This window comes from Bos indicus, chromosome 2 (genome assembly GCF_029378745.1).
Source record: "Bos indicus isolate NIAB-ARS_2022 breed Sahiwal x Tharparkar chromosome 2, NIAB-ARS_B.indTharparkar_mat_pri_1.0, whole genome shotgun sequence".
Classification (NCBI taxonomy): Eukaryota; Metazoa; Chordata; class Mammalia; order Artiodactyla; family Bovidae; genus Bos; species Bos indicus.
The window spans coordinates 69,710,196-69,737,242 of record NC_091761.1 but is presented as its reverse complement, the minus strand read 5'-3'; the positions used below and the strand labels follow the sequence as shown (position 1 = coordinate 69,737,242).

Below are 27,047 nucleotides of genomic sequence, written 5' to 3'. Positions count from 1 at the left end.
AGACTCAATATACTCCATCACAAATGGCCTAACCCCTGGGCTACTAGCCCATTTGGACATGATATAATCATGTCAATTGGCTCTGCTGCAAACATCTGATCTCTAGCCTTACCTGGGTCCTTGATGGCCTCAGAACTATCTGAAAAGTCTTTCTTTGCTTCATTCAGGTCCTAAGCTCATTCTTCATAGTTACATCCCAAATCTCCACCATTCTTTCAAAGTTCTCTAGTTGCCGCAGCTACCCTCACTCAACAAATGACAGTACATCATCAGTGTTAGTCACTCAGTCACGTCCAACTCTTTGAGACCCCATGGACTGTAGCCTGCCAGGCTCGTCTGGCCATAGAATTCTCCAGGCAAGAATACTGGAGTGGGTAGCCATTTTCTTCTGCAGGGGATCTTCCCAACCCAGGGATCAAACCCGAGTCTCCTGCATTGCAGGCAGACTCCTTACTGTCTGAGCCACCAGGGAAACACCATATGATCAGGCTTTTCTCAAATATATTTTGTGAGTTATTAGTATACAATGATACACTCTAAATGTTAAGGTAAAATAGGTTAGAAAAAAACTATTTGTCAACATAGAACAATAAGGTATTACTTCCTGTTCTTACGAAGTCAATTATTCCTTTCAATTGCACTTCATCCTACCAGTTACCATGCCTGAAATTCCCTCCTATTTTGGCTTCCAGATCACTCTTCTGTTTTCCTTCCCACTTCTGACCACAACCCTTTCATCTCCTTCACCAGCTTTCTGCCCACAGGCCAGTATGCCTCAGATCTCCTTCTTTTCACTGTAACATGCTCCCTAGGTGATCTCATCCACTTCTACAGCTGCATTTATTACTGTCATATGCTGATGACTCCCTCATTACATCCAATAACACAGACTCAAATATCCAACTGCATATAATCATCTTTCCCAGGTGCCTTCTACACATCTCAGCCTCAATATATCAAATCAAACTCTTATCTATTCATCTACTTTTCTGCATTCCTCTTCTGGTTTATGGAAATACCATCTACTTACTTTTTCAAGAAAGGAAACTCACCTTTCACATTTCTTCTTCCTAAAAACTTATACCCAAGTAAACAAGTTCACATGATTTAATCCAAAATGTATCTCAATGCGTTCCTCACTTGTCATTTGCAAAGTCACTACCTCTCTCTCACCCAGAACCTCCACCTTATATTACACGTATCTACACCTGTGAGATGCAACCTGGGCTGCACATTAGAATCACAGGGGGAACTTATGAAACTCCTAATGCTCAGAGCACACCTCAGGTCAATTATAATATATTAAGAGTCTCTGAGAGTGGGATTCACGATCAGCATATTTTTATAAGACTCCAGAGGACTCTAACATGCACTCAGACTTTAAAATTTCCAGATATGAGCCCATAGAATGAAAGTGCATACTGAATACTAAGCAAGAAAAATGAAAACAAATTTTAAAATGAAACAAATAAAAGTGAAACTAAATAACCTCAAGGATAAAGGTAAATTTATGAAAAAGTGCCTAGAGAGACAAGACATGTTAGTGTTAGTCGCTCATTCATGCCCGATTTTTTGCAACCGCATGGACTGTAGCCCACTAAGGTCCTCTGTCTTTATAATTCTCCAGGCAAGAATACTGGAGTGGGTTGACATTCCCTTCTCCAGGGGATCTTTCCAACCCAGGGATTGAACCCAGGTCTCTCACATTGTAGGTTGATTCTTTACCATCTGAGCTACTAGGGAAGTACCAAATAACCTCAAGGATAAAGGGAAATTCATGAAAAAGCTCTTGGAAAGACAAGACAGATTACCTACAAAGGGAAGAAAATTACACTAATAGACTTGTCATCTGCAACATTAGATGATGGAAGACAAGTTAAAAAAAGTCTTCAAAATGGTGGGACTAGGGGGAGACTGAACCTAGATTCTATGGCCTGCTAAACTGCTCTTCAAGAATGACTTTTTCATACACACAAAGCTAAGACTCTACTATTCATGGACCATCACTTGCAGAATTACCTTACAAAGAACATTATGTCATTATCCATGAGCCAAAAGACTAGAGAAGTATTTAATGATGTTGACCCAATCTGGATTTCCCCTAGATGTGTGAAATAGATGCACCACAGAGAGGACTCAATGACCTCAATGAGGGTAAAGTAGTTCAGTGCAAACAAATAAAGATTATAACAACAGTATGACCAGGGTTCTTGCTAGTTAATTTTAATTATTTGCTTGCGCTTTCATAGAATTTTAAGTTTCAGTTTTCAACTAGTCAACATTTGACACTTTAAATAATAAATGCCAGGAAGCACTGCCTATACATCCATATTAAAATACATTTACCATCTTCTTCCATTGCCAAGAAAAAAATATATTTATCAAAATATCAAAACAATATTATTTTTGTCAGAAACACCTTTTCTTGTTTTCTAGGTGATAGGAAAATAATTCAAGAACTTAAAGTAATAATCATTCAGTTCCTGTAATACTAATACTAGTTTCCTTCACTTTTCTTAATAAATTCAACCATACATGTTAAATTTTATTAAATTAATCCTCAGTAGTAAAATTCTAAGATTAACCACAAAGAAGAAAAAAAGACTCTTAACCAAGATGATAATTATGTATTTAATACATCTTGCTTTAAACAGCAATTTCCAAAGTAAACACATCATAGGCCTTATAACTTATTAAAGATTTATAGTGCTTACAAAGTTGATTCTAAAAATATACCTTATTTGTTCTAAATGAATAACATTATCTGGAAGATAGAATAATAAATTATAGTAGCATGTTTACCACCACTACTGTTAAGATTGTGTACATATATTCAATATGAAATCAGGATTTTCATACTTTCAGCCTTAAAACATAAGAGCAGATTAAAGTTTGGCATATAAGATCTCAGTCTGATAGCGATGGTTTTAAAATAAAAAATGAAAAAATATCTAGTTGACATTACAAGAGCAGCACATGCACACACACACACACACACACACACACACATACATTCTCTCCCTCATTCAATCCAACCTATACAGCCACATACAAACAAAAACACACACGCTTCCAGAGTAAGCAGAAGATTTTGCCTTTGTGGATCAGATAAATGCCATCTATTTCAAAAAATATAAAAATTGGAGAAAAAAGTTAACTAAGAGTATGTTTAAATCATACTTCAAAGGCTCCAGCTGTTGGAAAGATATGCATGAAACTATTATTGGGATCTTTAATGTGCACAGTATGCCATCCCAATTCAGTCTTAAATAATACATTCCTGAACTGTTCAGTAATGAGCACATGAATACATAGGACACCGTGTGCCCATCCACTCCCCAGATGGCAATCCACTGACAATAAATCATATGATGCAGCCCAGCTCAAATGGTTTACTTTATAGAATCCAATAGATTATAGAACCCAAGAGGATTAGAAATTTCACTTGGACCTGTTTGGGATTTCTTATACATTCCATGTACAAAAGTAGTAGAATACTACATTGTAATTGACAGTTAATATTACTTAACACTGTGGCACTGCAGAAGGTCTTTTTGTATTTCTAAAGCATATTTATTCCAGTTAAGTTATTCAGTGGTCCCTACTTTTAATTTCTAGATTTAGACTCAAAACAATTTAATGCTGATAAACTCTCCTGCTTGTCACTTTTCACCTCCAGTAAAATTGGTCAAAACAAAAAATTACTCTGAACTCTCTTTAGTAATTCAGGTTTGCAAATATCCCGTGGAAGTTCTTTTTCATCATATATTTAAACACCCTCGAGACGACATTAAAATAGAAACTAACCACACATTAGGGCACCCATAACTCACACTGCTGTAATTAGAAAAATAAAAAGGCACAACAGTAAGTGAAAGAGAATATACCAGCTTTCCATTTGCTTTTTTTTTTTTGGCTTTCCTCACATTTTATTTCATCAACTTTATAAATTGTTCAAAGCACTCTTATAGTCTGCATGACGGTAACAGAATTATTTTGGCACATCAACACTGTGATACGATATACGGTATACCTAAAAAATTAATTTAAAAATGTCATCTATTAATCAACATGTTTTTTAATATAGCATATATATATTTTACAGTTATTTAAGTCAAATACATAAAGGCTTGTACTTGATTTACAGATGAAGCAATCACAGATTGCAGTAACATATGTATGTGTGTATATATATATGTGTATGTATGTGTGTATGTGTGTGTGTATATATACACACACACACCAATCAACGGAAAAACTGCATCCTGGCAATTTTATAGTCCGAAGTTTTGTTGGTCTATCTATCATTTGCATGCCTTTTTCATCTTGCTTTTCTGTACAAAAGATATATTTCTGCCTTCTTCATTCTTGATGAGATTTTTCTGCAATAACTTTACATTCATACTGTAAAAATTAAAAGGTTAAAAGGTTAACAGAGTAAGTTGATTTTGAATAGCAATTTCCATATAAACTAAAAAGGTCTAAATGTAATAGTTTATTAGCATATGCCCACTGTATTCCTCAAAGAATCCGAGAGTTGCACAACTATTAGGATTAAATGACCATTATGATAGGAAAAAAGAAATGCCGCATTCTAGAGGCAGAGCCAAAAGCAGGAAAAAATGAGATTTCTGCATTACAAGCAAATGACAACAGCATATAATTTAGATAATATAAAAGGAGGCAAAATATACTTCTTTGTGGGCTCACTAAGGCATACAAGCAAAGGAAACATCACGCACTTAAGGACAGGACTGATACCATAAATTCAGATATTTTTTCAAATAACTTTAAAATTGAAAAGAAAAAATTACTATATTAGCAAAAGCTTCAAATCAAAACAATAGTTTAGAAATCAGATCAGATCAGATCAGATCAGTCGCTCAGTCGTGTCCGACTCTTTGCGACCCCATGAATCGCAGCACGCCAGGCCTCCCTGTCCATCACCAACTCCCGGAGTTCACTCAAACTCATGTCCATCAAGTCGGTGATGCCATCCAGCCATCTCATCCTCTGTCGTCCCCTTCTCCTCTTGCCCCCAATCCCTCCCAGCATCAGAGTCTTTTCCAATGAGTCAACTCTTTGCATGAGGTGGCCAAAGTACTGGAGTTTCAGCTTTAGCATCATTCCTTCAGCTATACAAATGTATACCCATAATTCAAAATAAAGTAAACCAATGGATTTAGGATAACTGGGAGGTTAGGTTACCAAATCTAGCATTGTAAACCACTCAATTCTCTCAGGTGGCTAAAATGGTAAAAGTGACAGCACTTATTCATGAAAGTGCTGTGGCATCTGAATGCTACTCCTTTTGACTTGACATCTATGGCTGGGCTTATCAGCAATGTCCTTTTCCTTCTTAATTAAAGTGATCAAACATCTTGATTTGCTGAAATAGTCCTAATTTATATCTATGGTAGCAACATTATTATAAATAGTGCCTCTTCTCACTTTTAAAACTGTTCCTTTTTTATGGAGTAGAACTGTATAGAGGAGTAAAATAATTAGTAAAAATTGGAGGATAAATCATCTCACCTATCAGTAACATATTTTAGATTTTCTATCCAGAGGTTCTTTGTATTTTTTAATACACTTGTGATTAAATTCTTCCAAGTGATTTATTCCACTGCCCTTTGGAGAAAATTTATCTTACATCTCAAAAACAGAAAGGTGACTAAATAAGCATGAGCTTACCATTGCCAGTTGTCGACCAATGTTTCCCATTGTTATGCCTCCAGCAAAAAATATACATGGTAACCAAGAACGAACATAGAGAAAATCTGGAGATGTATATCTAGAATAACAGAAAAATTTTTAACAAGTCACAAAGGAAGTAAGTACAATGACAGTACTAAGATAATTACAATGGAAATAAGTTACTCTGAAAATTAAAGTGGCTAATGCAATTTTAAAATCTCAATTCTGAATTCACTTTTCATTATTTTAGGATAAAAGCACCAAAAAGAATACTTACTGATAAACACCATTATAGACTAGCAGCTGAGTGACCACAGTTGCCAAGAAAGCAATTCCTACTCCAAGGCCAAAACCACTTCTAGATCTATCAAAAGTCCACCACAATCCAATGGATAGCGCAGCCAGTGTGAGAGACAACTGTATGTTGTTATCAAAATCCACTTTCTGAGATCAGTGTTAAAGAGTCATCTTAAAATTTGTAACCAAATAATATCATCTGTTCATTTTTCTAAAATAAGAGATGTTAATGTTAAGACTAGAGTGCATTCAACTTTTTAATACAATGTACAAGACTAGAGAGGATTAAAACTATGATGGCATGATACTTCACTAATAGATCTTACTGATGTGACATGCAATCTCTCCAAAAAATAGCACAGTATATACATTTCCAATTATCAGATCAGACCCATTATTTAAGAAATGCTTTCTTCGCAAAAAATGTAACTGGAAGCTTCAATACACAAATATTGCTAAAGGCACACACTTTTGCTAAAATGGAAACCACTATTACTTCTCAAACAGGTTTAGAATTGTTTGAGAATCATACAGGAACTTGAAAATAGAAGAGTTGACAGCTATTTAACAGGGTACCACAGTCTCTATATGATTTACTGACAGACACATTTTATAATAATGCAGTTCAGAAACAAGAGTACCAAGGACACACTATCCCTTTCTATTATGTCAACTGTTCTAGTTTTAATTTGTTGAGGAGAAAGCCTTGAAGTGAACATTATCTTCCAACCTGCCAAGCTATTTTGGTTCCTGAGACTTTCTGGTATAGGACAAATGATATTTTATTTCCGTCACCTACTTAAGCATCTATTCACAAATATACAGCCCTTTTCTACTCCAAAATCTCTGGGCAAAATGAAGCTTTATAAATTCAATTTTCTAATTTCTTTGCCAGAGGATTACACTAAAGGAATTAATTTCAAATATCATTAAAAGGGCATTATCTATATCCCAAAGGCCACATCTTGGCTCTATATTCAGCTCCCCAGAGGAGACTACATATCTTGCCAAACTAACTGGCCATGCTGCAACTACAGAAAAGAGAGAACAAGCTCCAAAAATGCATATAAAACCATTTTCCACTTCCTTTAACACCACGCTGTATACCACCATCCCCCCTCTCCCACCCAACCAGCGGGTACCCTGAACACCCAGCCTTCTTATGTCTCAGCAGTCAAGGACCACTCAAAATCAGTCGTTGTTTAGGCTTGATTTATAAAGAAACCTATAGTCTATGGGTATGCTTTCTGAAAAAGCTTTTATTCTTTAGAGGCTTTTAAACCTCCAACTCCAAAAAAATGCTTGAGTTCTCTGATTTCTCTATGTAATAAACACTCTTGTAATGAGTGGAGTTCAACATTAACTGGTTCTATCTTTGCTAACTAAATTAACTTTGTTACAAGAGGCAAAGCAAAATAAGGAGACTTCCAGGGAACAGGTAAAAACATGAATCAAAAATATTATAATGTGACTTTCTAAAGTCTAAGCAACCTAATATTAAGTCTGTGTTATAAAATTTGTAAACATTTTGGATTTTGCTTAAAGGATGAACAGAACAGGTGAGATGGTTATATTTAAGGATTTCATTTAGCGAGGAAGAAAAGAACCACCAAAGCTAAGAATTTAAAATAGACATGTAAATCTTTTAAATTCCAGAAAAGGTTATTTAAATTTCTCAACTTAAAAAGAACCGAACTGTCTACGATAGAAAGGTCTAATCCAGCAGACAGAGATGAATTTACACACTTGTAGGGCTCCTGGGTCAGAAAAGCAATGTTCCTAGACGCACCAGGATCTCCAGGGTCTGGACTCGGCTCTGGCACAGCCTTGCAGTATGAATTACTTAGCCAAGTACCGAATCTCTAGAGCTTTCCCTTCTCTTATCTGAATAAAGAAAACATGGAACTAGGAGATTTCTAAGTTTTCCTCCCGATATAATATTCATGAGTCTGTCTTTCTAAAGCCCTCCTAACCACTAGATTTGTTTGTTATAAAATCCTAATTCTCAAAGATTTCACAAAACTAAACATGTTGAGAAACTCTTTTAAGACAAAAAGAAAGGGAAAAACCAAAAATAAGTGCCACTGAGGCATTTTCCAGTGGCTTCACAGCTCTCCAAGAACCAGCACAACTGGGAACAGAAAGATAAGATGTGTTTTCAGAATCTAGGACTCGGCTTCTTTCCTTGGTTCCTCTTCTCTAGCTTCTCCCAATCACCTTGACACTTTCTGTTAAGAGACACTGGAATCTCCTTGCCCCATGACACATCCTCTCTTCAGCTAACTGAGCCCAGCACAGAGTTTCAAGAGGAAGCCTCACAGTCTGAGTCATAGGTCTCTTTACTTCCACCTTCCAAGCCATATCTTCTAGAAAAGGGAAGACTGAACTAGCATTTCCCAGATCCTCTTCTACAGAGGGAAATCAGGGACAGGGGTTCAGGTAGGAGGCAGAGAGGATGACAGGATCAAAACCTTTTGAGGGCAAAAGCTTTTGTTCTTGGGGGCACATAATTTTCTGGGGAGGGGGTAGAAGGCAGAGGAGAGATGGGAAATAGAGGTTACTTTATCCTTCAAGCCAGAACATTATGAAAACACTCATGAATCAGTAAATTAAAATGTCAGAATCCTTAAAATGATTAAACTTTAAGAATATGTAACTTAGGAAAAAGAATTTCTTTTTCAACACAGGTCTATATTGGCTACTTCTACTTCTGCCCCTTTTAAGAACATTTATGTGGTTTGTGGGTGTTGATTAACACCAACAAATGACAGTCTTTAAAAAAAAGAAACTATATATACATATACATATATATATATTTCAAATTAAAAAAAAACAAAAACAAAAACAAAAAACTAGTACCTGAAGTCACCACATGTCCTTACCAGCAAATCTCAAATAAAGAAAGAAAAGAAATTCCTTTGAAAATGTACCTGTTTCAATGTTAGAGTTAGAAAAACTAGATGGAGATAATGAAGTAACCTAATTTAAAGAAAAATAGGGAAATTTTTTTTTAACGTACAAAGTTTCTGAGTGATTGAAGTGAAAGGCTGGACCCCACACTGTACTTGCGTATTCTTTTTATGACTAAGTGGGTGTATCACAATTCAACAACAGTGAGGTTGCAAGGGTCTGCTTAACCTTTGGTTTCTCGGAAGCTGCCTTGTTATTACGCATCTCATCACAGCAGAAAGGATACAGCGCTGGCGTGATTTATACCAACAAAGACGGCTACACACCGCATCACACTGGACCATTCTCTTTTAAACTTATGTGGTTCTCCTAGATGCCTGTCAATGCAGGGGTATAATAACCCAATCACAGCTGTGGGGGAGAAAAGCAAAAAATTAAGTCATTTCCAACGGTTAAGCTAAGGGTCACAACAACCATCATAAGCATTTGAAAGATTCTCTAGAAAAGCTTTTCAATTTACTTAACATTAATCATTGATACTATAAACTTACCTCCCAAAAGAAAAAAAAAAGTGAGGATAACACCACTGAAGACAGTACTGTAAATGATTACAACAGCAGTCTCAATTACAACAGGCAAAACAGTATTTCATTGTATGATTCAGAATTCAACAGACTGGACTAGAGATGAGTCGCACCACGTTTCTACTACTAATATCTCTGAGACTTGGAAACCATCAAACCAGTTAGCAGTTAAGTAATATTCTTTTTAAGCTATATACCCATGCAACATGCCATGAAATGACACAAATCTAAAGAGAAGCTTGAAGTGTAAACACGTACAAGCTCATCACACACATACTACTAGATGGATATGGCTATACTGCTATATGGAGGATCCTGTCCCCTCATCTAATGTCTTGTCCTGACACTCCCTTCCAACCTGGCCCTCTAATGAGACTCTAGATCAGCCTGTCAAAGCAGGGAAACTTGCAACAGAAATCTATCATAAGACTCATTCTGCAGAGGAAAAATGGAGAAAACATGGTATATGGAATCACATGTTTTCAGTAAAAACTGAAATTCACTGTTAAAAAGATCAGAAGAAATCATTTTAGAATATTTCTTCATTTTGCAAAGAACATATTGAAAGCTAACAGTGCAATTAATTATGAGTAATTCAATTTTTAACTTAAATCCTTGTTAAACCTCAACATTTTACTCATTTGGTAGGAGAGGATTTAAAATGCTAAATTACTCATTAAAAAAAAAAAAAGAGTATTTCATGAACCAAAACATTTTTCAACAAGTTATGAATAAAATATACTTCTACAGACTAAATTTAATAGGAAATATCTGGGCAGCTTTAGTTTGATAATCTTCCTAAAAACAGAATGTTTACGCTGCCATTTGGTAATAAAAACACAACTGTCACACTGGTTGAAAAGTATGCTTAAAATGTCCAGTATTTCCTACAATGAATCATGAAATTATGGTACCCAAACCTAAGTAACCAAAGGGTTAGAAGCCCTTGCCTGGGCTGGTACTGGTTAGCTCTAGCTCACAAACAATGCATTCTATCTTCAAAGAAAAATGAAATCAACTAATATAAAAAAATCACAAGCTAGCAGACAAATGGAACAGCATAGCAAACAGGCCATATGGCCACCATGCCATCTGGATTTGAGATGTTGCAATGAAATATACATTTTCTAATCCACAAAACTGAATGGGCTCTTCCGATTAGGCTTTTGCTGAGGATAAATGGTTCACAGACCATCAAGACATTAGCAACACATTTCCCCAATGCAGAGTTCCAACAACTACTAGTAAATTTTAAAGTTTCAAATTATATTCCTATTTAAAAGGTTCTGCTCTAATATCCCGTGAGACTAATTGACAGCATTTCCAAATTTCTACAAAGTTAAAGTGGCAACAAGCATGCCTAACAGCTGAAATATATCTGAATGAATATTACCTCTTTTTTTGTTCTCAAGGGGTCATGAAACTAGCAGCTCAATGTGTCGGTCCTTGCTCTTGCTCCCTCTTCCCTTCCTTTGCCTGTTGCTGAGGATATCAACTAAGATCAGGCATTTCAAGTCAATTTTCCTCAGCAGCTGATGCCATAGGTAGAGAATTATCACATAGAGAGTACTGACATGTGTGGGCAAAGATATAAATAAGTAAAATTGACTATATTTTTATGCATGTGATGTCAGACTCACAAGTGAGAGACAACTGAGGAGAGAAAGCAAAAACACAAAAAGAAATTTAAACTGCCACGCTGCCAACCTTGGGATTTGCCAATAAAAATCAAATCCATCGAGTCTGCATGGTTCTTGGATGCTCACTGAGAGGGAGAATTCGAGGGAGCTTGTCACTTCCCATTAAATGTCTTTTTTCTTTCCTTTAAATAAAGGCTTGGCAGAGTCTGAGAGCAAAATCTACAGTGCAGGAAGGCAGCACTGTTGAGAGCTCATCAGAAATGTGTCTGGTCTTCTTGTCCTCTTCCTCCAGTTTCTTATTTTAACACGAGAGACTAAAAATCATGCCTGTGTAAAACCATATGCAAACACAGTCCTGCTTAATCAGATGGTTCTCTGCAGCAAAAATCACATTTCTTGAGGTATATTTCAGTTATTTCCCAGTAACTAATTGTAGGCTACCAAGACCAAAAACAAGAGAAGTTTGTAAAACATCAAGTCATTATTTTTCATGGTAATGTGTTTAATGCAGCACTCCACTAAAAGAAAAAGTTAAGTTAAACATTTTTCAAGGAAAGGGAGCTGAACAAGCACAACCATGGAATGAGATATACTTTCATGAAGAACTATGACAGGCTGAGCAATGTGTTCATCTAACAAGATGAAGCAGAACCCACAATGTGTCTGGTTCTTCATATTTGCTGGGCATTTAAAAAGGGTAAACGAGTAAGACGTGACTCAGTCCCAAAGTGACCACAGAAACAATTTGATCAAGTAACGTGTTACGGGCAGCACTGCTGCTGCTGCTGCTAAGTTGCTTCAGTCGTGTCCAACTCTGTGCAACCCCATAGATGGCAGCCCACCAGGCTCCCCCATCCCTGGGATTCTCCAGGCAAGAACACTAGAGTGGGTTGCCATTTCCTTCTCCAATGTATGAAAGTGAAAGTGAAAGTGAAAGTGAAGTCGTGTCTGACTTTTAGCGACTCCATGGACTGCAGCCCACCAGGCTCCTCCATTCATGGGATTTTCCAGGCAAGAGTACTGGAGTGGGGTGCCATTGCCTTCTCTGAGGGGCAGCACTAACAGGGCCCAAAGGTCCCGTCTTTCCTGCCGTATGCCAAGGGGAGGAGGGTGTAAACCTGTTAGGAGAGTAACACAGAAGAGGTGACCCTTAAGGCAGAGTGTTCAGTGGCTGAATGGTCTGTAAAGGGCTTTCTAATCAAAGGGAAGCATCTGAGGAAAAGCACAGACAACAGAAAATTCCTGGTATCATCTGGAAACTGGTAACTTTAGGCAGAAAGAGTTTTAGAGTCCAGAAATTCTCTGAGAAGGATACAAGCTGGCAGGGGCCATGTGCCAAGTCACATTAGTCGTGTCTGACTCTTTGCGACTCATGGACTGTAGCCTGCCAGTCCATGGGATTCTCCAGGCAAGAATACTGGAGTGGGTTACCATACCCCCTTCTAGGGGATCTTCCCAATCCAGGAATGGAACCCATGTCTCTTATGTCCCTGCACTGGTAGGCAGATTCTTTACCACTAGCGCCACAGGTGGTGGAAAGCCTGTGGAAAGCATACAGGCCATACAAAGAGACTTTTCCCACAGTCACTGGGAAAATAACACCCTCACACTTGTGCCAGATAGAGGGACAAACGTTCTTCCAGTAGTGAGGGGCTAACACAGGACAGGAAAGGAGGGGCTTGGGGGGACGAGGGAGACAAAATCCAAGGCAGAAAAACAAAATGACTGAAAATTCCAAGCAGAGCGGTTGAGGGCCTAGACCGAGATGAGGCAAGGGAGAGATGGAAAACTTGGAAACCCAATGTGGGTCATGAGAGAGAAAGGAGGAGCCTTGTAAGGCTCTCCAGTAACTGGGTGACTGACTGCATGGGCCAACAGAAAAGATGTTTGTTTTGCATTTTTAAATCAGATATTCACTTCATAGGCACAGACACAGTCTAGTTACTAATGATTTGTCAGTCAAGTTCTCCAGTTATTTTAGCCACATAATCTTTTTTCCTATTTTTTCTTCAGAAATACTCCTTTGTAGCTCTCAACCACATTCAAGAGGTTCTTAACTCCAATTCTAACGCTCTGTGCAAGTTAAAAAAGTTAACCAACTTGAAATACTGCCCATTATTAAACTGAAAACAGAGAACCAGGAAAAGGAGAATGGGATCCAAAGGAGTTTACCAGGGTTCTCTACTAGCTGCCCCTCCCGAAGCACCACTAGTGAATTTCTCAGAACAGGGTTTACATGTACAAAGTGGTGATTTTGGAGATGCTCCAGAAGGTAGCTGCTCAGTCTACAGATATTTATTGGACAGAAAAATCAAAGGATAATTATCAGTTTTTCTGATCTGAGATGATAAGAGCCAAGAGAACTTTGAAAATGCACAGCAACATATATACACAAAAACATATACATACCATATATACACATAAACTGTACACACTGTTTCTCACAGCATTTACCTTTTTTAAACACTTTCCCTAAAATTGGAGCTGGGGTGTGGGGGAGGCAGCAATTACGTAAGAATCTATTTTCCATCTATGGCAGCTTGCACGCACCTGATATCCTTGTCCCTACCTACTAAACACCATGACTTAACCAACACCATCAAGTGTGGACTTAACTGGAATCTCTCCTTTCATTTGCCTGGGCACCTCATGGAATGTACCACTTTCAGAAGAAACACTTAAGCAAGAAGTGTAAATGTAAATACTCCACATGAAATGATATGAGGTTAAGCTGGCAACTGGGACAAGCTAGTGGTTGGGAAAAGGTAGGAAAGTAGGAACAGGGTGACTGAAATGTAGCATTAACATTAGAAATTTTCCTTCCTAAATGTGAGTTTGTGGCAAAAGTGCCCACATCACAGAGAGAGATGTACTCCCTGCTCCTCCCAGTAAGGGAGGCGCAACGGAACCTCAGTCCGGTTCTCCTGCCCTTTCCCAGAAGGTGCAGCATAGGCCGGTGTACTGTAGGCCACTGTACCTTCAGGCCAGGCACTGAGTCTGGAAAGTTCAGAGAGGTACCCAGAGAGGGGAGGAAGAGTGGCTCCCTCTGTGCCTTTCCCCAGCATGTGATGATGTGATGTCATGTGGCCACACCACTCCCTGCTCTGGAACCCTGAGCTCACTGATACCCTCTCCTGTTTCTTCATCCCCTCAAAATAGGCACAATGCAAACATCTCATTCCCAAGGTTGCCCTACAGATCCCTGTGATTAAGGGACAGACCAAAACATTAAGACACTCAATAAAACAAGGGTTTTCCTCCCCCGCTGCTCCTTTGTCTATTCTGGAAAGACACACTCTTCTAAGTCCTGAAAAGCTTCTACTGTACAGGGACAGCAGCTCTGCTACAGGAGAAAATAAAGAAGTAGAAAAAGTTGTTGGGAAAACTTTTTTCTTCTGAATGTAAATGAAAGAAAAGAAAACACATGAGGACTGGTAGATACTGAATACAACAGAGAATAATAAAATACAATTTATGCTTTTTTCCTTTGTCTATTTGAACTGTCAACTGTTCTCTCAGAGAATAGCAGCAGCCCTGGGGAAATGAAGAATCATAACCTTTACAAGTTCTCTTTTAAGGTAAATACTGTAATAGTGAGACATCAGTATATAAACCATGCTGAAACCTTACCACAAAAATGCCTTTCCATCCACGCAATGGGATTATGTAAATGTCCAATAAGTTTCACAATAGCATTTTAAAAATATCTCACACCTAACTCCTCACCCTTGGCCCTCTAGCTGTAGGACATAAATCAAGGAAGATCTACATTATATTGAAAGGTAGTGATATATATTAAGTGTGAGATACCAAACGGACATTCATAAAATAATGAATTCTCTTCTACCCATGTGGCTTTCTTCTACATCTATTACTTTATTACATAAAGTAGTATAATCTATTGGTCTCACTAGAAAAAGCCAAAGAGCTATCCATTATAGAAGTGCAGCATCAATACAGTATTCTGAAATGCTCCACTTTATCCAATATACATTGCCCATGAAGAGAGATCTAAACTAATAGAATAATGATTTTAATCGAAGACAATCTGCCTTACTTCTCTTTTAAGAATTTATTATTCTGAAAGTATATCTAAAAACAAGATATAAAGAGAAAAAACATACAAAAATCTAAAAGATAACATGAGGCTTTAAATTTGTATAAAATTATAGTCAACCCTTGAACAACATTGAGGCTTAAGGGCACCAACCCTCTGTATAAGTGAAAATACGCCTGTAACTTTACAGTTCGCCCTCTGTATACACAGTTCTGCACCTGCAGATTCAACCAAGCTCAGACTGTGTGATACACATTTAAAAAAAAACAACCCCACACATAACCCTTCACACTTGTGCTGTTCAAGGATCAACTGTCTTCCATTTTTCAAGTTTTCATTTACTTTAAAAACTGGACGATAACATACATCAAAACCTTAAAACCAGTGTCATCAAAATAATTTCAAATAAATTTATATGAGGTGGGTTGAAGAAAGAACAAAATTAAGAGGTTAAAAGCCTCATCCTCAAGAGAATCAAGACTGTTTTTAGGACTGAATTTTTAAAGGTCATATGGGTCAGTCACATAGAAATCAGACACAAACGAATAAGAACTCTATGATTCCATTTATACTAAATTCTAGAACAGGTGAAAATAATCCAGATTCAGCCTGAGGCTGGTGGTAGGCTGCAAAAGGGCACAAGAGAATTTAGAGGGTACTAGAAATGCCTGGAAAATCCCATGGGCGGAGGAGCCTGGTGGGCTGCAGTCCACAGGGTCGCTAAGAGTAGGACACGACTGAGCGATTTCCCTTTCACTTTTCACTTTCATGCACTGGAGAAGGAAATGGCAACGCGCTCCAGAGTTCTTGCCTGGAGAATCCCAGGGACAGGGGAGCCTGGTGTGCTTCCGTCTATGGGGTCGCCCAGAGTCGGACACGACTGAAGCAACTTAGCAGCAGCAGCAGCAGAAATGTTCTATTGCAGAAGGTAATGGCACCCCACTCCAGTACTCTTGCCTGGAAAATCCCATGGACGGAGGAGCCTGGTAGGCTCCAGTCCATGGGGTCGATAAGAGTCGGACACGACTGAGCGACTTCACTTTCACTTTTCACTTTCATGCATTGGAGAAGGAAATGGCAACCCACTCCTGTGTTCTTGCCTGGAGAATCCCAGGGACGGTGGAGCCTGATGGGCTGCTGTCTATAGGGTCGCACAGAGTCGGACACGACTGAAGCGACTTAGCAGCAGAAATGTTCTATAGCTGAACTGTGGGGGTGGTTACATGAATGTATGATTCATCTAAACTCATTAAACTGATCACTTAAAACAGGTGCATTGTACTGTATTTAAACTACAACCCAGTAGAGCTGACTTTTTCAAATATTTCCCAGAAAACAGCCATAGTCATTTATCCTAATGTCTTTTGCATTACAGAAACAGCCTTCACATACCTGATGCTGTGCCACAGCATGGCGGTACCCACCATGCTGAAGAAAAGATGCTTGCAATCACATCAGGTGGAAAGAGTGTCACATTTCTCTGAATCTGAAGTAAATTTAACACTAATGCAAGAAATACTCCAATAAAAAACAGCACTACTCCTCGAATCATCAAGTTCACACTCCGGCTAGTGACAGATGAGATATATGGACCACGCTTTTTGGGCCCAGGTGACTCTGTCTCTCCTTCTGCCATGGTTTCATAAGTTCAGTAAGTTGGCAAAAAAAAAAAAAAAAAAAAAAAAGGAACAAGAAAGGGTTTCCCAGCTGAAAAAGCTGATTGTATGAACCAAAGCAGACTGGCGTTTCAACAGTACTGCATCTCGTCCTAAAACAGGACCTACCAGAAATCCTGCAAGAGATAAGAAAAAAGCAATCAATGTATGCCTAATAAATGACTAGAGTTTTCCTGATTTCAATACTAGTTCATTTTAAAGAACAAATAATGAAATGACAAGTTTACATGCTTATTTAAATTAGTTACTTATGGAATAAGAAGACGTAAAAAGCACTTTTATATGCATATTGTAATAAAACATGAAGTGCTAAATTTATATTTACTAGGACAGAACTAGTGACCTTGCTTGCCCCACATCAGTGAAAAAAGCAGCTCAGGCTACCTGAGACACTTTTACTGTTGGAGAAACCACAAGATCAAATCTCCAGGTTTCTGTTTCTTCTACCCAATCTCCAAGCCCATGTAACTGAAGGGCTTGGAGATTCACACAGAAATTTTTACACTTTACAGAACTTTACAGAAAATCGGCATATTCTGACTGTTAGTGTTTTACTGTTCTCAATCAAATGTGACATGCTCAAGGAGGACGATCTCCATAGGGGAATAAAATGACTCTTTTAATGTTTAATGCTTAAACATGTGAATTTCTGCACAAAAGTGCCCTATAAAAAACAGACCACCACCCATTCACTAACACGTACATCAAGCATAGAAATCAGACCTGACCCTCTGTCCCCAGGTCCAGAGTTGTGAGCCACCCCTGCCGTCACCCAGTCCACCTTTGTTGCAATCATGAGAGCTATTGTGAGAAAGCTGGAGCAGGAAGCGTAAGAAAGGAAGCTAAGAAAACAAAGAATAACCTCTGGGCTAGATTCTAAGGAGTTCGAGGCACAGGGCGTCTGATTCCTAAAACCTAGAACTTTCCAAGTACAGTCACTCTAGGTATTCACTCACCATCACTCCCTGCCCTTGCCAAACCAAAGTGGTCTTTCCTTTGTACCAAGAAGTGAGTTTTAAGAACATGCATGCATGCTCAGTCATGTCCAACTTTTTGCAACCCCATGGACTGTAGCCCCACCAGGATCCTCTGTCCATGGGATTTCCCAGGCAAGAAATACTGGAATGGGTTGCCATTTCCTACTCCAGGGGATCTTCCTGATCCAGGGATTGAACCCATGTCTCCAGAGTCTCCTTGTCTGTTTAAAGCAAATAACACTTGAGACTATTTATGGCACGGGTGGTAAAGAACCCACCTGCCAATGCAGGAGACATAAGAAACACAGGTTCGATCCCTGGGTGAGGAAGATCCCCTGGAGTGAGGGCATGGCAACCCACTCCAGTACTCTTGCCTGGAGAATCCCCATGGACACAGGAGCTTGGCAGGCTGCAGTCCATAGGGTCGCAAAGAGCTGGACACAACTGAAGCGACTTGGCACACATGAGCTATCCTAAGCACCTGACATACAGTAACTCATTTAATTTTCACAACCCTAACAGGTAAGTGCAATTATGTCCATATTACAGGTGAGGTAAAAAAGCAAAGAAAGGTTGTCACTCAAGTTTCTACCCTTAGTAAGAGGGCAAAATAGAATTCAAATCCATGCAGTCTCTCTGGCTCCAAAACCCTCATTCACACCATCATGTCCAGGCTCCCAAACTCTTACATACTCCCCTAGGTGTTTTTTTTTTTTTCCTATAAATACCAAAAAAAAAATTTTTAATGGGAAAGTACTATATAGATCATTTTCATAACTTACTATTATCCCACCCAACAATGTATCTTGGGCATTGTCACCTCAGTACATAAATGATATTTTCTCTGAATAGTAGTTTATTTAAAACTTAAATATGGCACTTCTAATGATGAAAGTGAAAGAAGAGAGTGAAAAAGTTGGCTTAAAGCTCAACATTCAGAAAACTAAGATCATGGCATCTGGTCCCATCAGTTCATGGGAAATATACGGGGAAACAGTGTCAGACTTTATTTTTGGGGGCTCCAAAACCACTGCAGATGGTGACTGCAGCCATGAAATTAAAAGACGCTTACTCCTTGGAAGGAAAGTTATGACCAACGTAGATAGCATATTCAAAAGCAGAGACATTACTTTGCCAACAAAGGTCCATCTAGTCAAGGCTATGGTTTTCCCAGTAGTCATGTATGGATGTGAGAGTTGGACTGTGAAGAAGGCTGAGCGCTGAAGAATTTATGCTTTTGAACTGTGGTATTGGAGAAGACTCTTGAGAGTCCCTTGGACTGCAAGGAGATCTAACCAGTCCATTCTAAAGGACATCAGTCTTGGGTGTTCTTTGGAAGGAATGATGCTAAAGCTGAAAATCCAGTACTTTGGCCACCTGATGCGAAAAGTTGACTCACTGGAAAAGACTCTGATGCTGAGAGGGATTAGGGGCAGGAGGAGAAGGGGATGACAGAGGATGAGATGGCTGGATGGCATCTCTGACTCGATGGACATGAGTCTGAGTGAACTCCGGGAGTTGGTGATGGACAGGGAGGCCTGGCATGCTGTAATTCATGGGGTTGCACAGAGTCGGACATGACTGAGCGACTGAACTGAACTAAACTGAATAGCAACATGATGATGATGTGTATATTTGCTTTACGAAATACAAACTTTGTATGTACGTCTTATTCACTATCAAGTTTCATTGTGCCTATGAACCCAGAAAGGTACCTATGTAGCCCATACTGGGAGCTCCACAAATTCACATTTGTTTAATCAAATTGGGTTAGCTCTTTCTGAATCAAACTATACTGGGTTAAACAAGTCTTTTGGAAGGTGAACCTAACCAAAATTTAATCATTTAAAATATCTTTCCTCTAAGCTTCCAAGTTTCAAACTACCTTACGAATGAATTTTGGAATAAAGCCCATGTGTACACTGTAGGAGGGATGGAGGAGTTTATTTTAAAAATAAACAGTATAAAAAAATGAGAACATCTGTAAGTACTAGGAACTTTCACAGCCTATCAGTTCCATGCAATAAACACTTTTTTTTTAACTGCCTCTACCACACTCAAAGCGTATGCCCAACACCCAGAGGGGGAATTCTATCCTCAACCTCACAAACCCACTTCAGTCTACAGCATCACTGACCTCTATAGCTTAGTTGCCTAGAAAAAACAGTACATATTACAGTTGATTCATGGGAAAATGTCATGTGTTCTGGTGTTCAGTAGCTACAGAATTCACCATCATGATAAAGCACCCATTTATGGAGGGACTACTCTATGCCAGGCACACAGTAACTCTTATCTTCAAAATAATGCTACAGGTAGGTATTATTTTCCACATTTTACATGTGAAGATATAAAGTCAGAGTCTTAGCAACTTTCCTATGGTTACATGACTGGCAGTATTAGAACTAGAATTGTACCCTACATCTGACTGATGGCAAAACCCCTCCTCTTTCCTATAAACCTTGAGTCCCATTCCAGCCCAACTCCTCAGACTTCTTTTTTGGCACATCTCTTACAGAAGGGGATTTGGTTACTGAAAAGATGGACAGACACTGGAAAACAATCTCAACTGTAAACATTCCAATGACATTCAGTTCAGTTCAGTTCATTTCAGTCGCTCAGTCGTGTCCGACTCTTTGTGACCCCATGAACTGCAGCACGCCAGGCCTCCCTGTCCATCACCAACTCCCAGAGTTCACCCAAACCCATGTTGATTGTGTCGGTGATGCCATCCAACCATCTCATCCTCTGTCGTCCCCTTCTCCTCCTGCCCTCAATCTTTCCCAGCATCAGGGTCTTTTCAAATGAATCAGCTCTCTGCATTAATAATAAAATGACATTATGAATGTCAATTAATATCCAAGTAGAAAGATCATAAGAATAAATGTACAAATACCTTGTGATTTTCTTTAAGAGAACCAGATCAAGGAGTAAAAGATGTATTAAAGAAAAAAATCATATGGCCAACTTCATACAATATTCAACCAACAGTCAACTCTTCGTTTCTCAAACTTGAGTAGACACAACAATACCCCCTGCCTTCTGCTATTAAAACAGCTACTAGTGCACAAAGAGTAAATACACATTTTCAGTAACCCAGCTGCTCTAGTAAATCACTTGTTTCTGTCTGAATTTTTCCAAAGGGGAATTTTATGTCAAATAATATTTTTTAAAAGAACAAAATAGCTTCAGTTTTTAAAACCTGTTTCCAGTGTAGTACACCCCATCTCACATCACTCACCAGTTTTTCTCAAAGAGCAGGATAGGACAGGGCAAGACAATTTCTTGTTGTTTGGAACAGCCCTAAGCATTACAAAACATTGAGTAACCCTGGCTCGTGCCCACCAAATGCCAGTGCATGCCCCCTCCCCACTTTGAGATAACTAAAAATGGCCCTACATATTTCCAACCACCCAAACACCCACAGGGAAGCAAGGCTCTCCCACCCAGAGCCACTGATTGCTAGACTCCTTCCTCACTCTATTTCAAGGCTGCCAGAGACTTTTTACACTGTTTATGTTATTCTGCCGCAGCTGTTTATTCAATCTTTCCTGAAAGTGTTTGTTTATGGTTTCCTACTTCACCCCAAAAGTAGTTTTTTAAAAATAACACAACACTTGTCTGATGTTTATTTGAAAAAAATTTTTAAGCTACTTTTTTGAGACCAAAAAGCTAATTTTGTGACTACATAATAATCCAATAGTATATAATTTCTGGAGACAAAAATAAAAGTTAAAATGATTTAGAATCACACTATCCTAGAATTTAAGAAATGGAAGGGAATTGGGAGTTCATCTACTTCAGGAAGTATGTAAGTCTGATACAAAACAAAAGCAAAGAAGTTGTGCACATAAGCATTCTTCAGAGAAGAGAGTTTGGACATTTTTACATCAAGTTCTCAAAAAAAAAAAAAAAAAATCCATGATCCAAAAGAAGTTAAGGATCAGTGATCTAACAGTTTCCTGGCAAAGTAAATGAAACCCAAAGTGTTAAGTGAAGTGACAAGATCAAGAATATATATACTGGATCTTCCTATGACAAACAAATACAGCGAACTCCTAGAAATGGCCAGACTGACTCATCAAAGGGATAAAACATTCTACACCCCCTACTACACAACAATTAAGTTCCTAAAAAAGCATGTTTATTATAGTCACTCATTAGGGGAGTAGGTTATTTTAAAGTGAAAGCTCTTGGAATAAGTATCCTTAATACGTTTTAAAATTTGGTTTTCTGATTATGAATTGATAATATCTTCCTAAAGTGTAATTATATCTATAAATGTTACATTACACCAGTGATAAATTCAATTCTCAAAAAAAATTTTAAACACCTATATTTGAAAAATTTAGGTTACCCAAGAAATAATTTTCTGATCAAGAAGTCTCCGGTATAAAAATACCACTTAAAAGATAATATCGCAATAGATCCTCAACAATAATCCTAGTAAGTAGGGAGGTGTTTTTTAATCCTTAACCTTTTTATTTTATGAAATAAAATAGGTTAAGCAAGCTACTGAGAGTATAAAACTGTTCCCAGGTAGTACCTACACTGGCCCCAAGCACGCTGGCTCCCTTTCCAGAGTGCTTCTTCACCACAATTGCCTTTTCTAAAAACACCATACAAAAACAATTTAGTGCCACACAAGAAATAATTTTTAAAGCCATTTTTTAAGCAAAAAAAAAAACCTTTTTTTTTTTTTCAAAAATTGACAAAGAAGAAACTTCCACAGAACATGAAACATTCTACCTTAAGCCCCTGACCTACAATTTCTATACAGTACATTACTGAACAAAAAGAAAATAGTTCAAATAGTTTGGATAGATCAATAACAAATCATCAAAACTGGGAAACATTACTCCCAGTCTATGGCTGCCAATCAATGGGTTATTATTACCATCAGATAAATAAAACAGGGTTGTAACTGATTCTCCGCTTTGTGAATGAAAATCAAAGTTTACATTGGCCAGTGAAAAAACTTCCGGGCAAAAGGCATTTGAAAACAAACACACAAACAAAATCTCCTGAAGAACCAATTAAGAATCAACTGTATTTTAACAATTGCAACACCCCCAAACCAAACAAGATCATTAGTCTTCAGAGGAAGAGCAGTCACAGAAGTGTTTATTCCCTCAGATTACCTTGTCTCTTCAAGTACTTAGGTCAGAAAGATTACTAAATAATAAAATTAAATTACTACCTTTCACTTTCTTATCCTATGCTCTAGTAATTAGAAAGGCATTCTCAAAATAGAATAAGCATCACAATTAGGAAAAAACACAAATCAACGAAACTGTCCTTTAAAAAAAGCATACAGATGTGATTCATGGGCTACGGACACTAAGAACTTCTAGGAAGAAAAACACGTTAGCCTTGAAGACCCTGCAGCTCATCTTTCCTATCAACATTAAAATCCAAACACAGAAACTATTAAACAAGCAATATTTGCATCCCATTACTGCTTTTAAACAACAAATCTCAGTCCATAAAAAGGTTACTCCATCGTTTCAGAATAATTTTCTGATAACGATGAAAATAAGCTCTGTCTTTAAATTACTGAATTGCATTTTAAACTTTGCGCCATAGGTAGAAGCAACAGTTGTCAGTTTAAAAAGAATTAACCTCTTTTCCCAAATAAACATACATGATTCATAGCTTGGTCACTTTATATCAGATATGTACTGAGAACTGTAACAAAACACTACTCAACCTAATGTCCAGAGAAAGACTGAAAGGAGGGAATAGGAAGAGTACATGGCTATTAAGGGGGAGAGGGAGGGGGGATATAAATGGGGTCCCGCCATTCATTTTCACTCAACTGTTCCCTATCAAGGCCAAATCCCCAAATTAGAAGATACAAGCTGGCCACTGCCAGGCTGCCTTCATTCCTCCTGAACCCAAGACTGGAGCCTGACTTCCCCTGAAACCCTCAGTTCCACTGCGATACTGATCCCTGCCAGTCTCAGTGCCCCAGTTGTGAAGACTATTCATTCTTTCTTGAAGCATTTCCTCAATAACCCTAAAGAACAGTCAGCTCTCCTTGGTATATTTTCCTAGACTATCTAGCTAACGCCACACTTCACTTTTTGCCAGTGCTAACTGGACATGGGTTATTATCACTTAAGTTTTAGCACCCTTTCCCCCTCGTCCCCCATTATACTCACACTGCTTTCCTTTTCTAGACTGCCAATCTTCAGTGACCAAATCTAAAATCTCGGGAACTATCACCAACTGACTTCTAGGTCCTGGCAAGAGTTCTCTTTGGCTTTACCTCACACCTTCTCCAGAGGTCGCCAATTAAAATCCAAAATGCCAAAGCCCCACTCCTCAGCCCAATATCTACAAACCTTTTGGCTGATTATAAGCGTACTATCAATACAATACCAACCTTTCCAGATCCCTTCCCCTCCTAAGCCTGAGTCTAGTCTCCTTGGCTACAAGCCTACCAAGTCCTGACAGCTCTAAGCTTGACAGCTCGCCAACTCTACCCCTTCATATCTTAGGGGTCGCCCTTCCCGCCGTCCGCCAGCCTTCTTTCCGCCCGGGCACTCTTCCACTGTCCAGAGAGTCTCGGCCTCTCGTAGGCCCTCTCCCTGACCCAGACGTCCCCTTTCCGGATCTCGCCGACCCTCCTCCAGGTAAGCGGAGCCCCTCGCCCTTCAGGCCCCATCTGTAGTCCTGGCTCCTCACACTTGCCAGGAGGGTTCCCAGGTTGCAAAAATGCAAGCGGTTCCTCTCCTCGAAGGCACCCCTTTCCTCAGGCTCTTTCCCTCAGCATCAAGTGTCTCGCGCTTCCCTAGGGGACCCCAACTCACCCCCGCCTCCGCCATCTTCTGGGACCGGCCCCCGCCCCCCCTCTGCCTCTTCCTCCTCCCCTCCCACAACTCCGCCCGAGCTCCACTGCGCCTGTGCGGCCGACGCTCAGACGCTCAGACGATCGGGGCAGAATAACTTCCGGTTCCTACAGGGGCCAGATGGAAGGCCGGAGAGCCGGGGCAAAAGAACTTCCGGTCTCCGCGAGAGTAGCGGCACCTGTAGGCGTGGACGGTCGATTGGTGGAGGCTACCAGATCAGCTGTTGTTTGCTGAGCGGGCAGTCGTGGGTTGTGAGGATTGCGCAGACCCTATGGGCGGTGCCAGAGAATCGCGCAGCTACTCACGCAAACCCTTGGCGCGTCCCTCTCTTCGGAGCTGAAATCGGAGTTCTGGAGCGCAGGTCGCCTGTCCTCCTGCTAAGGATGTTGAGAGTATCTTTTGTGATTTGGCCGACCTTTATTTACCTTTTTTCCTTCCCTTCTAAAGTCATAACTTCTTTGGGGAGAGAGCATAATTGATAATTCTCTCTTCTCCATCCCACAGCACTTTATGCGGCATTCATTAATAATCGTTCCCCAAGTTTGACCAGGTAAAGCGGTTTGGGGACAGTTTTCATAGAAAGAGCTTTTGAGGTTTACAGCGAAGTCGATTTTGCTAAGTAAAATACAAACTACTAAGAGGAAAATACAAAGTAGAGAAATTACAACCCTTTTTTTGTCAGAAGTAGTATCATAATATGGTTGTGGTCAAGTTACAGTGTTCTTGTGGAAAGTTTTTACATGAAGTTTGGGCCTGGAATTATTGTTTAAGAGCTGCGCAAAGGAGTGTTAATTGGTGAAATTCCTTTGTATTTTTTTTTTTTTTTTTACTTTGAACTGATTAATGATGCTGTTTCTGACCTTTTTATGGGTACGTTTATTTCTGAAAAATTTGAAGGCGATGTTAAAGTTGCACCAAAATACACCTAAGCAAGTATTTACATGGCCTTTCTTATTTTCTCTAATGTTTCCTAAAGGTCGTAAATTTCTCTCCTGTAGGTTTTCACACTACCAGTAGGGTTAAAAAAAAAATGGATAAGGATGAATTATACTGAATGGATGCGCAATTTTGAAAAGAGAAAAGCACCCAGAAAAGAGACAGTAACTTCAAAATGTCCTTAACATCCGAGGCCCTCTTTAAAGCCCCATGAGTCCTCTTCATCAGGGTCTTGCCTTTTTCAAACACTTAAAAATTGTCTTCAAGAAATTCCTTATGGAAAATTTTATCCTGGAGAGGCTTTTGTTTTAGTTTAAATATTTATTGATTTCAAGAAGAGACAAGACCTAAAAAGCAAGAACCATGTGGCACCAATTTCTAAGTTTCTTACATCCAACACAGTCATTCCTATTGCAGTATAGGGCAGAATACAAAGTACTCAGGAGAAATACAGAAAACCACTGTCTTCTGATTAAGTTTGGGGACAGTTTTCATGGATTATAAGGAGTCAGATAATATGGCGCTGTGCATTATGGTGAGAGCTCAGAGATGGGAAAACTTGAAATAGATGATGGAGCCTGGTGCATGGACAGATGTCTTGAGACATGAGATCTGAATGTCATACTCATGAATTTGGACTAAGCATTTGTTATTATCATGTAAACGTGAAAATCACAAATTACTTGATGCCGGAATATAAATTGATGAAGAACTCTGAGAAATTGGAATAACTGAGTTACTTTGAAACTGGTGTAATGTGGCTGGGAGAATACTGGTGAAGGATTCTTGAAACCTGGTGCCCTGACAGCATGTGCATAATCATGTCCAAAAAATTCACTTTTTTTGGCCTTTTTTCTCGTTTGTCTAGGTTTGGTCTAGGTTATTTCTAAGATCCTTTTCATAGGCAAACGTATCAATGATTTGATAATTCTGTAACTTAAGAAAAACGTTTTTTTTCCATTAACCTTACATGTTGTTTGGCTTCCCAACTGAATGGGACAAAAGGTAAACTGGAAAACAAAACCTTTCTTACTTAGCTAACATAAACACCCACAGAATTTTATTTACCTTGTTAAAGTGAGATGTTGTTAGACTAACATTAGTTATTGCCCAAGAGTTGATGACTAAGCCTCTAAGAACCTGGACTTGGAAGCCTTACCCAAATTAAAACCATCTCCCTGGAAAAAAAAAAAAAAAAGTGTTACAGTTTTCCTAGTCAGTAGCTAGAAACTAGAGCACTAGTGACAGTAGTACTAGTTTTGATGGTGTTTTGATGTAGGAATACATATAGTTGCGGGACACAAAAAGTCAAGGATTTTTTGCCTTTTTGAGAGTCCAGGATGGACCATTTATTCATCCATCCTTTAACAACAATCACCTGAACATCATGCACACCCCAGGCACTTGGCATTGAATCCC

General features: G+C 38.9%; 1 protein-coding gene across 2 annotated transcripts in view; it reads right to left on the bottom strand.

Moving 5' to 3' along the window:
- INSIG2 (insulin induced gene 2) overlaps positions 1-24,698 on the bottom strand; it is a 43,116-nt gene extending 18,418 nt beyond the window's left edge. Inside the window, exons 1-6 of one of the 2 annotated variants that reach the window (XM_019973819.2) lie at positions 24,654-24,698; positions 16,578-16,977; positions 9,191-9,315; positions 5,975-6,141; positions 5,695-5,794; positions 2,208-4,404 (exon numbers count right to left, since the gene is read on the bottom strand). In XM_019973819.2, coding sequence (XP_019829378.1) covers positions 4,363-4,404; positions 5,695-5,794; positions 5,975-6,141; positions 9,191-9,315; positions 16,578-16,821 — 678 coding nt within the window. In that variant the 5' untranslated portion in view covers positions 16,822-16,977; positions 24,654-24,698 and the 3' untranslated portion in view covers positions 2,208-4,362. Of the gene's footprint in view, positions 1-2,207; positions 4,405-5,694; positions 5,795-5,974; positions 6,142-9,190; positions 9,316-16,577; positions 16,978-24,653 lie in introns of those variants that run through there. The other variant, XM_019973811.2, reaches the window with a different exon arrangement.
- Positions 24,699-27,047: the final 2,349 nt, after the last annotated feature.